General features: G+C 34.9%; 1 protein-coding gene across 5 annotated transcripts in view; it reads right to left on the reverse strand.

Moving 5' to 3' along the window:
• LOC126974376 (delta-1-pyrroline-5-carboxylate synthase) overlaps nt 1-15,545 on the reverse strand; it is a 649,376-nt gene extending 633,831 nt beyond the window's left edge. For 4 of the 5 annotated variants that reach the window (XR_007731514.1, XR_007731515.1, XR_007731513.1 and 1 more), the window contains exon 1: nt 8,223-8,424. Coding sequence is in view for 2 of the 5 variants with exons in the window: in XM_050821852.1 (XP_050677809.1) it covers nt 8,223-8,327 (105 nt within the window). In the remaining 3 variants the exon portion in view is untranslated. Of the gene's footprint in view, nt 1-8,222; nt 8,425-15,357 lie in introns of those variants that run through there. The other variant, XM_050821853.1, reaches the window with a different exon arrangement.
• Nucleotides 15,546-16,299: the final 754 nt, after the last annotated feature.

The following is a 16,299-nucleotide window of genomic DNA, read 5'->3' on the forward strand; positions in this document are numbered from 1 at the left end:
AGGACTGTGTGGACGTAGCAATCTCAATGATGATCCGCGTGAGGGACGTCCTTTAACAGCAACTACTGAAGATAACATCAGTGCTGTGCGACGCATGATAGAGGAAGATAAGAGAATGACCTATCAGCAGATACGGGTAAGCCTAGGCATTAGTATGAGTCAAGTTCAAAAAATATTACACGAACATTTAGGCGTCAGGAAGCTTTGTACCAGATGGATTCCCCATAACCCCTTTAACCGACGACTAGAAACACCTTTGCATGGACTGGTGTCGCCTAATGTTAGATAAGTTCAACGACGGTGACTCAAATGCTGTATTTGACATCGTCACAGGTGATGAAACCTGGATATATTGCTACGAACCCGAAACCAAAAGACAATCAGCTCAGTGGGTGCATCCTTTCGAGGATAGGCCAACTAAGGTAAAGAAGGGAAGAAGTCAAGGAAAAAAGATGATTGCCTCATTATTTGGTCGGAAGGATCATTTCGCGACAGTTGTGCTAGAAGATGAAAGGACAGTTACTGCAGACTGGTATGTCAATCGCTTTTTGCCTGTTGTCTTGGAAAAAAAATCGACAGAAGCGCCCACGAAGCAGGATCCCCCTTCACCACGACAATGCTTCAGTGCACTCCGCAAAACGGACTGTTGAATATTTGACTATGGCAGGTGCCGAGTCATCCGCCATACAGTCCTGACCTGGCGCCTTTGCGACTTTTATTTATTCTCAAGAACTAAAGCTAAATCTCGATGTATTCGTTTTACGAGCCCTGAAAATGCGGTGAAAGCGTACGAAAATGCCATAGAAGAGACCCCTAAGGAAGTACGGCCCCACTGCTTTTCTCAGTGGTTCCATCGAATGCGACGATGTGTTCTCTACACAATGGAATGGAGATTACTTCGAAAAGGAATAAAAGTATTGGCAACTTTCTACATTAAGCCGTTTTTAATTTTCTAAACATGTGTTACCTAGGTATATGTTTATTGTGGCAGCAATGGAACACAAACTCATGTGGTTACACTATTCATGCGAACGAAGTCGCAGGTGACAGCTAGTTAGAAATTTAGTTAAAAACCACTATAATTTAGTTAAATTTAAATTTTTGTTTTGTGCTTTATTAAATTTGACTTTACACTGTTTCTGGTAATATTTTCTATTTGACGAGCCCTATTGGTGCTATTTCATTACATTATTACTAGAAACAAATATAAACTTATTGGGTAAAGTGTACGTTTTTGCAACATTTCGTTTATCGTTTCCTTAAGGATATGGGTACGTTTGGAATCATAATAGCTTACGTTTTCATGAGCTAACTTGAATAAACATAAAACGAACGTATTAAAAGGCATAAAAAGCATTTATTTTCTCAAAATTTGATTCCTTTAGAATACTTTTTGATGTCATTTCTAATATACTAGATACTGCTACTACTTCGGAAACAAATGGCGCTGTGAAAGAGAAGAAGAGGCGCAAGAAACTCTCCCAGCATTGTTTTTTTGCGCTCTTTTTAATGAAATATTCAATATTGTACTATCATTGCTATTGCTATAAAATAATCATTATCTAGTCTACTGTTTTGCACGACACGCCACAAGTTAGGATATCATCCTCACCATCTGGATGTGTGGCGGTCCTCCACAGTGCGGTTTTTAAGGAGCTTTCTTCCACGTACCACAAAGCTGTGGAATGAACTTCCTTTTGCGGTGTTTTCGGGACGATACGACATGGGTTACTTCAAAAGAAGCGCGTACACCTTCCTTAAAGGCCGGCAACGCTCCTGTGATTCCTCTGGTGTTGCAAGAGATTGTGGGCGGCGGTGGTCACTTAACAACAGGTGACCCGTACGCTCGTTTGTCCTCCTATTCCATAAAAAAAAAAAATAAAAAAAAACTGTCATTGCTATTGCTATAAAATAATCATAATCTAGTCCCACAAGTTAATACATCAATCATTATAATTCTTACTTAATGCTACGCAAAATTCAGTCCATAGCAGAATTCTGTTAAAGCTATTTGTGATAAAAAACGATGAAAATAGACGTTATGTAATATCATTTATGTCTTAATGAAGGTGCCTCGATAAAGCTAAAAATAACTATTGTAATTTCGAAGAAATATCTTGAAGAAAAATTCCTTGGCTCTATACAAAGCATCATCAATGTTCATCAAAGTCAAGAGGCAGATTGTGGAGCTGTTAAGTCAGAAACGGCCCACGACAATGGCTAATTGGCTTAATATTTCATGGTATCATGAATGATGGTGCACTGTAAATGATTAAGGGTGCTTTAATCACTCAGTTAAGTGAGGTATACGATATGACCATCATTACATAATTTTTATGAAGCTCTTACAAAATCAAAACTTACAAAGGAGACGGGGATTTCTGGGCAAACATGTAATAAGTTGAGATATGGTTTAAAAAAATTGTCATATTTTTCTATTTTAAAATATAGAAAATTAGCCTAATTCACAATCTAGAAAACGAGAAATCTTAAAATAATTTTTCATCATCTCAAAATTCACGATTAAAATGGGATATCGATTACTATAATTGATTAATGTGAATGAGTTAATACAATTCAACCATTTGCATCAGATGATTGATTCAATAAAAGTACAAAAAATACATCATAATTAACATAACATAATGTCTTTAGTTAAAAAAATTAAATATCAACATAGTATAATATAGAAATCGATCGAAGAAAATTCGTCGAAGAAGTCTATTCTGAATCTCGTTCTGTATTTTTAGTCTGTGCTGGCAGTGACAGCTACTGAATTGTCTAGAATGTCAATTGTCAATCACTCGTTTCGTAGTACCTATCGTTTATGCGTACCTATGCGCTTTGTCATTTGAGTGTTTCCCGTTGTTTAATTGATATTTTCCTTCTTTCTATTTTAACTTCTGATATTGCTAAACTTGTACGATCAATATCGTTCAAAAAAAACAATCGCATTTTAAAAATCAGCTGTTAAAATATAGATTGTTGCCCATATATTGCATAGCCTCAATTTTACATAACCTCCTATAACTCAGCTTTCAGATTGCCAAGAATCCTCAAATTCTCAGTGATGCTTTTTTAATTTATAAGCTATTTATTGACACTAATTTCATCCTTTTACATCTTGGCCCAATAATGTATGAAAGGGTATACGTCTCCTTTAATTTCTTTATTTATTATTAAAACCTTAATTTATACACGCCAATACAAAAGCTAAGCACGTTTTGCTTAAAATGTCCAAGCTGAACATAATGTCAGAACTTTCAGCTCACATTCATAATTTTGTTGCTAATGAGCAAATTGAAGTATGGAATATTTTTTTAAGAACAACCAAACTTAAATTTGAAGTATTACAACGTATTTCACTCGAAATAGGATTTAAAATCATTATTATCGATTTATTGAACAACAAAATTGATATTTGAGAATTGGATCGCTGGTCTCGCAACCTCCATACTCCAAGTTTTTTCAAGGAACATTCTTCCACATGCAACCCTTTTGGATTAAACTTCCTTGCACGCTGTTTCAAGACGATCATTAGATCATTGAAAGCAAATTTAAAGAAATTTATATCTTGACTGTTGCCTCTCAATATATTCTTGATAATGTTATGTACGTTCATAGTGACATAAGTGAATATGCCAGAAGCTGTCATAAACATAATATTAATATCAGGAACAGACATAAACTTATAATGCCTACATTTTGACTAAGTCGAGTTAGTAAGTCTTTTGTGGGGCGATGTATTATATTTCTGAAAATAAGGTACAAGACGAGCAGGACGTTCAGCTGATACTACGCCCTGCCCATTACAATGCAGTGCCGCTCAGGATTCTTGGAAAAACCCCAAAAATTCTGAATGGCACTACAACTGCGCTCCTCACCTTGTACATGGTTTTAGAACAGAACATGTTCAAAACAAAAGTATTATCTTAATCAAACGAATTGTTAAAAAACTTTTGTGTTGTAAAGGTTACTTTAACATATGACTTTCTTAATAATCCTAAAAAGAAAAATACACTTTTTCTTTGAGTTCATCAAGACTAGATAAACTGTAACAATAACATTAATGTTGCAAATCTCGATAATCGAAAAAAATAAACTTGGAGGATAAACAGGTGTACAGATTATTATATATGTACCAGCGGGAGGCTCCTTTGCACAGGAAGCCGGCTAGATTATGGGTATCACAACCGCGCCTATTTCTGCCGTGAAGCAGTAATGTGTATGTACTACTGTGTTTCGGTCTGAAGGGCGCCGAAGCTAGTGAAATTACTGGGCTAATGAAACTTAATATCTTATGTCTCAAGGTGATAAGCGCAATTGTAGAGCCGCTCAGAATTTTTGGGTTTTTCAAGAATCCTGAGCGCCACAGCATTGTAATGGGCAGGGCGTATATTGATACCAAAAGCTGCCTGTCCTGCTCGTTTTATCCCTTATTTTCATAAAAATGATACGTCCGAATCGTACAATCTCCACATCATCACCCATAAACTAGTGAACGGTTTTCATTGCCTCGTCGGATATCTATATTATATATAAAAATGAATTGCTGTTCGTTAGTCTCGCTAAAACTCGAGAACGTCATATATGGTCTCAAGGTTATATTATTTAATATTTATTTTCATAAAAAAAAAATATTACCACCGTCACTGACATTCTTCCTCTGCACCACAAAGATGCAGTCAATATTTGAGGCATTATCACACCACTGCTGTTTTTATTATGGAAGAGGAGGACAAACGAGAGTACGGGTCACCTGATATAAAGTGATCACCGTCGCTCGCAATCCCTTGCAACACCATAGGAATCTGCCAGTCTAAATGACTGGCAGATTCCTCCAAAAGTGTACGCGCATTTTTGAAGATAACCATGTCGTATCGTCTGGAAACACCGCGGAAGGAACGGAATATATAGTTTGTTTGTACGTAGATAGGCACTGTAGAACGACACAAATCCAGATTTTCAGGATGATATCCTAGTTTGTGCCAAGTATTTGGGTTCATTCATGAATCCTTGGCGTGAATGTCTTTCTTGACTTGCCACTATTTGTCATTAAAAAGTACTACTCGGTTATATTGTCTGGACTTAACGTCGATGACGTCACATGGTCGCTTTGGTACGGTGTGCAAAACAAGCAACATTTGGATACTATTATTAACAAATAAACAACGATTTATTTTTTCAGTATTGTAAATGTAAAGGTGTGCTGTGATTCTGATTATTATTATTATACTTAATGATGAAAAATCAATGAATGAATCTGGTATTTTCTTTGATTAAAGCGAGTGTTACACACTTATATAAAATACTTTTAAAGGATTTAGACGCGCCTAATTGTAACTGTGTTTTTACATTAGATTTTTGCGTAAAAGTTACTTTTTTATTATTATTTTAGTTAACCCGACGTATCAAGACCTTTTCAGATCTCAAAAATAAAATTTGAAAAACAAAATTTTATGAACGATGCAGGATTCGAACCCACGACCACCGGCGAATTTTATTTTTGTGTATTAATCCTAGAAGTGAGGGTTATCACTTTAAAAACATAACAAATTGTTTTCAGATCTCGTTTTCAGGGGGACTGGGGGTAAAAACACAGTTACAATCACACGCATTTTAATCCTATGTAAGTGTTTTATTTAAAAGAAATAATTTCGGTTAAGTTCAAAAAGTATTTATTGTTCTGGCGGTACTGTAATAGCGACACGGAACAACAGAAACTACAGAACTATTAACAACAACAGTCAAAACGTAACAATGAAAACTTCTAAAACAAAGCAGTGATAGCACGAAAATATCGCGACATGTACCTGACGGTAGTGAAATGACAAACCGTACTGGCGCAACAGGACGAGCGCGAGGGGGTGAAAATAAGCGACGAGACAAGTAGGACGTTCAGCTGATGGTAGTTCATACGCCCTTCCCATTACAATGCAGTGACGCTCAGGATTCTTGAAAAACCCATAAAATCTGAGACAGAAGATGTCAAGTCTTATTTGCATAGTAATTTCACTACCTACGGCATCCTTCAGACAGAAACACAGTAATGCTTACACATTACTGCTTCACGGTAGAAATAGGCGCCGTTGTGGTACCTATAATCTAATGTGGCCGTGTAGTAGGCCTATTACTTATCTTAATATATATATTTCTTTTGTGCGTCTGTTGTAACTGAACTCCTCCTAAACGGCTGGACCGATTTGATGATTTTTTTGTGTGTTCCAGTGAATTTGAGATTGGTTTAGATTCTCAATTCCGTCCATATAATATAATTATCCTGCCCATGTGTATGTTATTGAGGAATTTTCTAGAAACTGTGATATTCATAATGTTAACACGAGGAACAAACATAAACTTGTTATGCCTACTACTCGGTTGGGTCGAGTTAGTAAGTCTTTTGTTGGGCGATGTATATGCTTCTACAATATGATCCCAGAAAATGTACAAAACAAATGTGTTACGAAATTTAAAAGAATTGTTAAAAAACGTTTGTGTGGGAAATGTTATTATAGCATAAACGATTTTCTTAATGACACCACGGACTGAGATTAAAGCGAACACCCTCAGGCTCTTTAATCATAAATGTTTATTGTACGATATTACATTGTAATCCATATTTTATATAAAAAAAAGCCCGCTGAGTTTCTTGCGCCCATTCTTCTCAGGTCTGAGGCAGTCTATTTAGAATGAGTGGTAGATTTTGACGTTCAATAAGTGATTTTAAATCCTATTTTGAATAAAAATATTTGAATTTGGATTGAACTCCTCCTAACGGCTGGACCGATTTTTCAAATTTAAGACGTGTGTACAGGACAACGTCTGTCGGGTCCACTTATATATATGAATACGTTCTCATACTTCACGGACATTGTTTATTCAATGGTTAGTGGTTTAAGTATTTGATAGATGGTATCTTACCCGCCTTGTTAGTTGTTAGAGGTCGATGTCACTGGAGATAACTGAAGAGTAATTGCGAGGTCATTGTGGCGGTCACGCGTGTAATGGTGGTCTTACACTATACTTTATCTGTTTAAAAAGGTTTAAGAGAATATTTAGTGATATGAGTTTAGTTTTACTAACATTTTCATGAACATTATTGTTTTGTTATTTATTCATGTAACGCGTTTTCGTTTAAAGCTTCCAAACTGAGCTGCAAAAAAGCTGTTTAGTCCGACACGTCCAACAAATATCGTTAATGTATACAAAAACTTAACAACTTATATACTAAAACCTAACTCAAGAACAACGCTATCAATTGGTGAAAACATCAAGAAAATCGGTGCAGTATTTTTGAGGTTATCGCGAACAGACAAACAGACAGACAGACACGGCGGAAGACTTTGTTTTATATTATGTAGTGAAGGGAATTAATTTTGGAACTTTTATGTGTACATCCACTTTTTTATTTTTAAGTATCTTGCTGTATTTTGTAAGAACACAATATTTTATTATATAATTGACTTTTGAACTTTTATTTATGTTTTGAACAATTATTTTGTTTTCGCTAATCATATAATTGACCATAACATGTTTATCTTAATATCGCATCATATACGTGACGAATAATAACTGTATTATATACAAGCAGAGCCCGCGACGATATCCGGGTAGATTTAGGTGTTCTATTTTAATTAACTTGCTTATAAACCGATTTAAATGAGCTAAACAGTAAAAAAAAAAAGCAAAAAATTGGTAGTGCATCGAGAAACAGACAAAAACTCTAAAAACTGCCTCTGCTACTTAAGTACAAATATAATTGCCATTTACTACTCGTTTACGGCCGTTTTCAATAACCTATCTACCCTTACTTTAACTTAAGAGGTAGACAAGTCTATTCTTTTAGTCTTACTTACATTTTTATAACCTATCGACAGATAGCATTGGACTATAATTAATAATATAACTATATTGGACATAACTATGGATAGATAAGATCTTGTTTTAAACGGTTATAGCAATATATCCATAACTAGAGATACGTTATTGAAAACGATCGTTAATGTTTTCCTAAATTATTTTACAATGATATATATAAAAATATTATGTAAAATGAATTATTATTACTTGATACTAATTGTTTTGTTAATAAATCACTGGTTAAGAAACAGTATGATAACACATTATTTATCAAGTATTTATTTAATATTTCCTCATTAGATTCAATATTTTTAAATTGTACTAAATAATAACACGAATTCTATAAACATAATCAAACTCACCTCTTGACCTAAGCCTATTTTTCCAGCTGGCAATGAATCTATTCCATTGATAGAATAACATCTTGCACCGGCTCGTACTTTTAGAAAGCACCCAGATCGCAACATGTTCGATTTTCAAACACTTAACACAATCACCAGAAAAGAGGTTTTAATGTTAAAATTTCCAGCCAGTTTTAAACAATCACTATTAAAATATATGACGCGCGGTAAGTGCGTGTTCCATTGAATGATAAACGAAATGAGAGTATTAAATCAGCACTGATAGTAATTTAAAAAATAAAAGTTCTGTACGAACGTAACACCATATAATTGTTGAACAAATACATTATTTATCAGCTGTTCTGTTTGGCTCATTAAACAGTTTCGTTATTATCAATAAAGGAAGTTGGAAAGTGTGTTGTTCTCATACAAATTCAGAGATCAAAACAATCATTAAAAATATGTTAAAAGAATTTAATTACTACTTATAACAATAATAGCCATCTGCCAATGAACATGAGTCGAAGTCGATACACCCAAATTTGAGTTTAGCTGGTTTACACTACAGATAGACATAATATCAAAAAAAATTGCTGGTATAAGTTTTTTTATTTTTATGAAAATAAGGGACGAGACGAGCGGGACGTTCAGCTGATGGTATTTGATATGCTCTGTCTGCTGCCCTGTTACACTGCAGTGCCGCTCAGGATTCTTGAAAAACCACAAATTCAGAGTGGCACTACAATTGCGCTCGTCACCTTGAGACATAATATGATGTTAAGTCTCATTTTCCCAGTAATTTCACTTGCTACGGCGCCCTTCAGACAAAAACACAATAATGCTGACACATTACTGCTTCACGTCAGAAATAGGGGCTGTTGTGGTACTCAAAATCTAGCCGGCATCCTGTGCAAAGGAGCCTCTCACTGGATACGTACTGTGTCAAAATTAATAAGATTACTTAAAAGCAGTATACTGTAATTTTGGTTGCAATTATGGAAAGAGTACCTGGCAATGGATCAAAGGAAGTAACTCACTGGGTAATGATGCTGCATAGGAACTGCCAAAGGGGGATCTGAGGCAGTAGAATACGGGCTGGAAGTCATGCTACCGATCAAAACATGGCTTTTATAACAGAATAAGTCCCCTTAAAAGAATGAAATACCGGTGAAGGATACAGGCAAACAAAGAATGGAGTTTGGGTGGCCACAAAGAGGATTGCTTGCAGATTGATCAGACAACACATGTACAAAATACACAAAATCCTTGGTATTACAACTGATACTCGTCACGATAGACACGTCATAGTCTACTATCCATACACGATAGGTGTGATAGACAAATCTTTTAGGAGGGGATGCATTGAGGTGAATAAGCGCCACAGTGCTTACAGAGTGCAGGAGCGTGGCGAGACAACGGGTACAAATCCTCTCATATTCAGCATCGCTCCAAAAGTAAATCAACTGAAAGTTTGCCTGCAGTAAACTAAAAAGTTTGCTAGCTATCTGGGTCGGCCTGAGATTGCTGGAGTTAGAAGATTAACCTGCTAGAAGATTTAGCCCATTCAAACCAACTTCAATGTTAGTGAATTTTATGAGAAAAAGTGACAAGAGGAGTTAGATGATCACGGTATGGCAAGTGATATGTCCTAACCATTAAAGTTCATTGCCGCTGATGATTCTTGATTAACCAAAATCTCTTCGTCACATCACTTTGAGACATAATATGTTTAGTCTCATTTGCCCTGTAACTTCACTAACAACAGAGCTCTTCAAACTATAATAATGCAGACGGGCAGGACCTCGTAGGGTCCTTTGCACAGGATGCCGGATAAATTATGAGTGTGGTGGAAATTACTGGGCAAATGAGACTTAATATCTTATGTCTCAAGGTGACGAGCGTAGTTATAGTACCGCTCATAATTTTTGGCGTTTTTAGAGAATCCTGAGCGGCAGTATATTGTAATGGTCAGGGCGTATAAATGACCATCAGCTGAAGGTCATGCTTGTCTCGTCCCTTATTTACATAAAAAATCACGGCAGAAATAGGCGCCGCTGTGGTACGCAACTAGGCGGCATCCTGTGCAAAGAATATGCAACGTAGTAGTAAAAGTACAGTACAGATACTTCAAGTCATCTTGGCGCGCGGTGCAATGTGTGTGCGTTCTTGTAAATATGTAGCTTCTTTGTGTGTGACAGTAGACGTGGCAGGCATCCGCCGAGCAATTATCTTTGAACATCACCACTGGCCTCTACTTAATACCACTGGACTGGCGGCTGTCAAAGTACTTTTGTGCCTGTTTCATATTCGCCATTTTGGCGCTGTTGGCCATGTAGCGAGAGTCTGCGGTACTAAAACTATTGATGACAACCTCCGCAAACATCGATAAATGGTGGGAAACTATTTACAAAAATAAATGTTTAGTTTATTACGTTGATTCTTGAAGTATAAATAACACGGAAAACGAACGAAATTAATTCAAAATGCAAAAATACTTCAGAGTATTGTACGTTCCTTCGCAGCCATTTATATTTTGCGTCAAAATAAGTTCTCTGGACGCTCGCGAGTGGCGCTTCAAATAGGCACAAAAAATTTGCTGTCAAAAATATGGAATAGCCAGTCCAGTGGTATTTATGCAGGTCAGTGAGTATCACACAGATCAAAACTGCATATTTACAAGTACACGCACACATGAATATGACTTGAAGTATGCAATGCATGCAGCTGACAAGACACATGTACATAACAGTATAATTTTCGTTTATTATAACTTCATTTTATAAAATTTAAGGTTTTCTTTCAAAGTTACTAAAAAAATTACTTGCAAATCAATTTCAAGATATTTAATTTATTCGACACCTGAGAAGTTTTCGTAAATAGAGCTCAAAGTTATTATTGTGAATAATTATGGTGTTTTAATTAATATCTACAGTATTCTAAGCACTTGTTACAAATATTCATTTACATTATATTTCATTTCATTATATTTCATTACATTATAGAATGGTTGTTTTATAACTTATATTTATTTTATGTAACTATTTCACACAATATAATTTAGCATGCGGTATTCACCTTAAAAGGTAATGCATTTAGTAATAAGACCCTTGTAAATTAGCATAATAATAATAATTATAAATGTATTATTGTAATTACCACTGGTGAATCTAAATAAATAAATAAATTTATTAGAATATTAAAAAAGTTTCAAAGGCTAAGTTTATTTTAATTTCAGACCAACCTTTGTGGTTTTTGGCCTGTTATATTATAGACACTGTAATCATCATGAGAGTCTTTTAGTTATACTATATTGTATGTAGGCAACATTTTCTTTCATAGTCGGTGATATTTTGCCTACCTTATCCAATCTCTACTGCTGTGGCTTCAGATGTCATCCACCAAGCAATGCAGTGGTCTGCCGGACTCTAGTGTTCGCGTATTTTCTTGGCAGATGACACTTTACCAGTGGGTGGCTCCTTTGCAGAGGATGCCGGCTAGATTATGGGTACCACAACGGCTCCTATTTCTGCTGTGAAGCATTGTGTAAACATTATTGTTTCGGTCTGAAGGGCGCCGTAGTTAGTGAAATTACTGGGCAAATGAGACTTAACATATTATGTCTCAAAGTGACGAGCGCAATTGTAGTGCCTCTCAGAATGTATGGATTTTTCAAGAAACGTCGAGCTCGTCTCGTCTCTTATTTTCATAAAAAAACTTTTTTCCCTCTTCCACTTTTTGTTCGCTATGATTGCCACGACTTTTTTTCCTTTTATCTTACTGCGATTCCGTTTTAGGTACACGCAGGGTGATTAAAAGCATTTCCATGTCCATCTACGCACTTTTGAGTAAGCCAATCTTCTGAAGTAGGGGATTGCAAGGGCATGACATAGGCTTAACTTACTTAAAAACTTAACCATGTTGTCTCCCAGAGATAACTGCAACATTTGTCACGACCCTGACATATTGCTTCTTCCACTTAAATGAACCCAATTAATAATAATTTTAAAACTTGGTTTATACCCGTTGAGTCGGGGACAATCCGTCATCTAATTGACACCAGATCCAGGCAGGGAGTGGTAGAAAATTATCAATGTACCGTTTGCATTTGATGCTGATATATTTTCCAAGAGAGACCGGCATAGGAATGCATGTTAGAAGTATCCAACATATAATTGATATCTCTCTCTCTCCCTGTGTTGATGCGGCAAAAGACACACATTGAGGTGATACGCAACGCCAGGTGATCGAGCCTTCATAGAGTAGAGAGGGAGATCCCCAAATTTCAAGCAGCTCTGCGTTGTACGCGGCTAAATGCTTAGACATTCAATTATATATTCCATACTGTAATATAAAAGGTATTAAATCAATTTAATTTTATCATTATTATAAGGTGTCCTCGAATTTCGGCTTATTTCATCTTTAGTTGTTCTAGCAAGCTTGAAACACAATTACTTAATTGAATGTAAACCTGGCTAAATAATTGTGAACTTTAAAGCTAATCAAAAATATATCTAATCATCTAGCAGGCCTCTCCCTGAGTAGGTATCGAAATCGTAAAAAGACGCGGCGGCCTCGCCAGCGTGGCTATACAGTAGGGACTCACGTGCTCGCACGACTGATTTATTAAAAATGGAGAAACACAAAAAAAAAAAAACATATTCAAGGTCATCGATCCAAAATTTTTTAAGCTTCCTAAAGATGCCAAAAGGTAATCTATTTTAAAGTGGTTATTGTTATTTTGACCATTCATTATATATACCTATTAAAATACTTAGTAGGTTTAGTAGGTTTCGTTCTTTGTACTTAGAACAAGAGCCGACCACAAAAAAATTGACGTTTCAAGAACTTTCCAGCTCTCATTTTCAGGGGGACTGCAGATGAAATGATTTCATAAAATAATGTAACTTTTACTCAAAAATCTGATATAAAAACACAGTTGCAATTACATGCGTATATAAGCACTATATCTATATGTTATATAGACGGCAATAATCCTTGAAATATTATTGCTTAGTACCTCTACATATAAATTAATACTTACACTATGCAAATAAGCAGAATAAATAGTAAATGTTGGTATAAGGATAAACAGTTCTTAGAAACGTTGTTTATAGTAATTGCAGTAATATCTTATCTTAATATATATAAATTACGTGACACGTTGTTTGTCCGCGATGGACTCCCTAAACTAATGAACGGATTTTAATGGGGATTACTTCATGGAGTGCAGTTTGATCCAACTTGAGAGATAGGATAGTTTTTATTACGATTTGGGACTCATAATTATTTTTATTTTCAATATTTGATTTGTATGGGCATAATTTCTATGAGAGAATTTAGTGACGCACTGTTTGACAGTTCGTTTGTGAAACAATTTCATTATAACAACAGGGAGCATTTTTTATGAAATAATTCTTGATGTTGTTTTGAAATATTATTGGCAAATTCCTTAAAACAGTATTTTTTTAAATTATTTACAGAACAACGTTTGTCGGTTCAGCTAGTATTAATATAAATTTAGTATGAGTTTTCTTATATGATGATCACAGTTTTAATTAACATTTACTGTAAGAATACTAGATAGGGTTTATGTGGTCGATCTCCTAACGGCCATTCCCAATATTAAGTCTATCTCCGGTTGTGGTCTACTTGAGATAAAAAATCGTAACTATCGTTGACTTTTCTATCCCAATATACTTATCGATGGTAACTCACCTTATCCGTACACGCTGTCTGTCAATGGGACGACGTATAGCTTACCAGGGATAGAAGTTTGTATGGAAATTGCAACAGTGAACTAGCGATAAGAATGACTTATCGCATATATAGGGACAGCTTCAGATTATTGACAGCTAATTATTTAAATAAAACACTTTGAAAGGATTAAAACGCGTGTAATTGTAACGGTTTTACATTAGATGTTTGCGTAAAAGTTACATTTTTATAATGTAGTTAGATGTAGTAGATTGTATATTGGGAACGGCCGTTAATCAGTTCAAAGTCAAAGTTAAATAAAATTTATTCAAATAGGCTTATACTAATCGCTTTTGAATCGTCACAATAAATATTTCTTTTTAATTACTGATTCTACCATATTATGTTCGTAAAAAGTTGAGCTCGCGAGAAGAACATATAAGAAACTCAACGGCCACTCTTTACAATCAAATAGAGTATTTTACAATGGCTTAACAAATTAGTTTGTAAGGTGCTGTATCCAATATATGAGTCGTGTTTAAATAATATAAATTATTTCATGAAAAGTAATAAAGAATTAAATGTATAAATATAAATTATCGTATATTAGATGCATCACCTTTAGAGTTTGAACTCAATGGTGATGATGATGTATTTATTGAATTAGTTCTCTTAGATGAACATTATTGTATTAATTTTGAAAGTAGCTATCGTGGGGCGGGTCATTCCTTTCCCAGAATTGGGTCGTGATATCTGGTCCATAGGTCATGCTCGAGAACTGGCGAAGTTTGCTGTGATAGGTCCTGGCATTTTCGAATTCATTTTATCTTAATTACGTATCAAATTTTGTCTTTCAAGATTGTTTATTTTGTGGCAAATAAATAATAGGAAATAATTTATATTTATGAGTTAAATACTAAAAAAAAAATTAAAGTGTATTTTTTTTTGAGATTTCATAAAACTTCCAGGAGATAACATTAATTTTTGGAACAGCGTATTTAAGCATATTTAATAATTCTTTCAATATATACCTCTTACTATTCTCTTAGTTGTTTCACAGAATTATTTTAATATAACCTAATTCATACAGTTTTTTTTTTAAAGTTCTTTATATTTATTTTATTTTATTCCAGTTTAAAACATAATTGAAGTTAATTCAATATAAACGTTACTACAACTTCAATATAAACTTTATTGAAGTTCAGGCATATGGTAATGGGTTTAATATCTATATTACATCATTATTATTTACAAATAATCAATTATTAAACTTTATAATAATGTGATGCTTGGATGACTTTGAGCCTTGAAAAGTAGTGCTTCATAAAATTGTTTTAGGAAGGAAACAGCTCAACACCGTTTCTGAACAAATTTAGATATATTGTTAATATTTTTATTATATTACTATGATATGATGTTAATAAAAACTAAATAAAAAATATTATACTTTTAATTCACTCACATTCAGGTGACGAGTCTGTACGCTAAATTTTCTAAATGAAAATAACGGTGGTCTCCATTTGGCGTTTTTCACAGCACCCACTAGATAGCCGTAAGTCATCTTAGAAAATTATCACAGACAAGTATTTTTTTTTAATTATATGCCACAACAGAAATGGCACATCACAAATCGATCGGAAAGTTATAACTGCGACATGTTTATACCTCCGTATCTAATAGGCACCTATTTGATAATAATTGTGTCGTCATATAGTATATGTCATTATAATATTGTATATCATAATATAATGGGTATGTTCCGATATGCACTGCGACCACTGTACCGTGTGACGTGAATTTAGTATACTGTGAAGCCGTTCCTTTATAGCCAGTTATACTGGTTACTATTTAAAACGGAACGCAATCCCGTATACTGTCAGCCGCATTTTTTGACGCAGCATTCAAGTTTTCTGGTTCATTAAAAAAAACTGTTGTTGGAGTACTGTCAAATTAAAAATATTTGGGATTAAACTGTAGGTATTGCTTATAAAACGTTAGGCACTCGAGTGGTTCTGACTGATCACGTGATCAAAGTACTGCGAGTACCTTACTTCGAAAGCGCCAGTGCTCACAGTAGAATGTGGCGGCGATTTATGACGTCATATATTTCCTTAGGGTACTGCGGCAGTATACTGGTACACAAATAAAATTTGAAAAACAAAATTTTATGAACGATGCGGGATTCGAACCCACGACCTCCGGCGTTCCGTGCCGGTGCTCTAACCAACTGAGCTAACCGTTCGAGTACCGCCTCGCTATAAAATTCTGTTTGCTTTGTTCAACTCTCAGGTTGTGTATACTGGTAGTCCATAACGGAACGTATATTTCTATAGTGATAACTGTGCAGTGCTCTCAGTGCATATCGGAACATACCCAATGTAATATCACAGACACACTTCCTAGT

Source organism: Leptidea sinapis, chromosome 32, assembly GCF_905404315.1.
Source record: "Leptidea sinapis chromosome 32, ilLepSina1.1, whole genome shotgun sequence".
In the NCBI taxonomy this organism is placed as follows: domain Eukaryota; kingdom Metazoa; phylum Arthropoda; class Insecta; order Lepidoptera; family Pieridae; genus Leptidea; species Leptidea sinapis.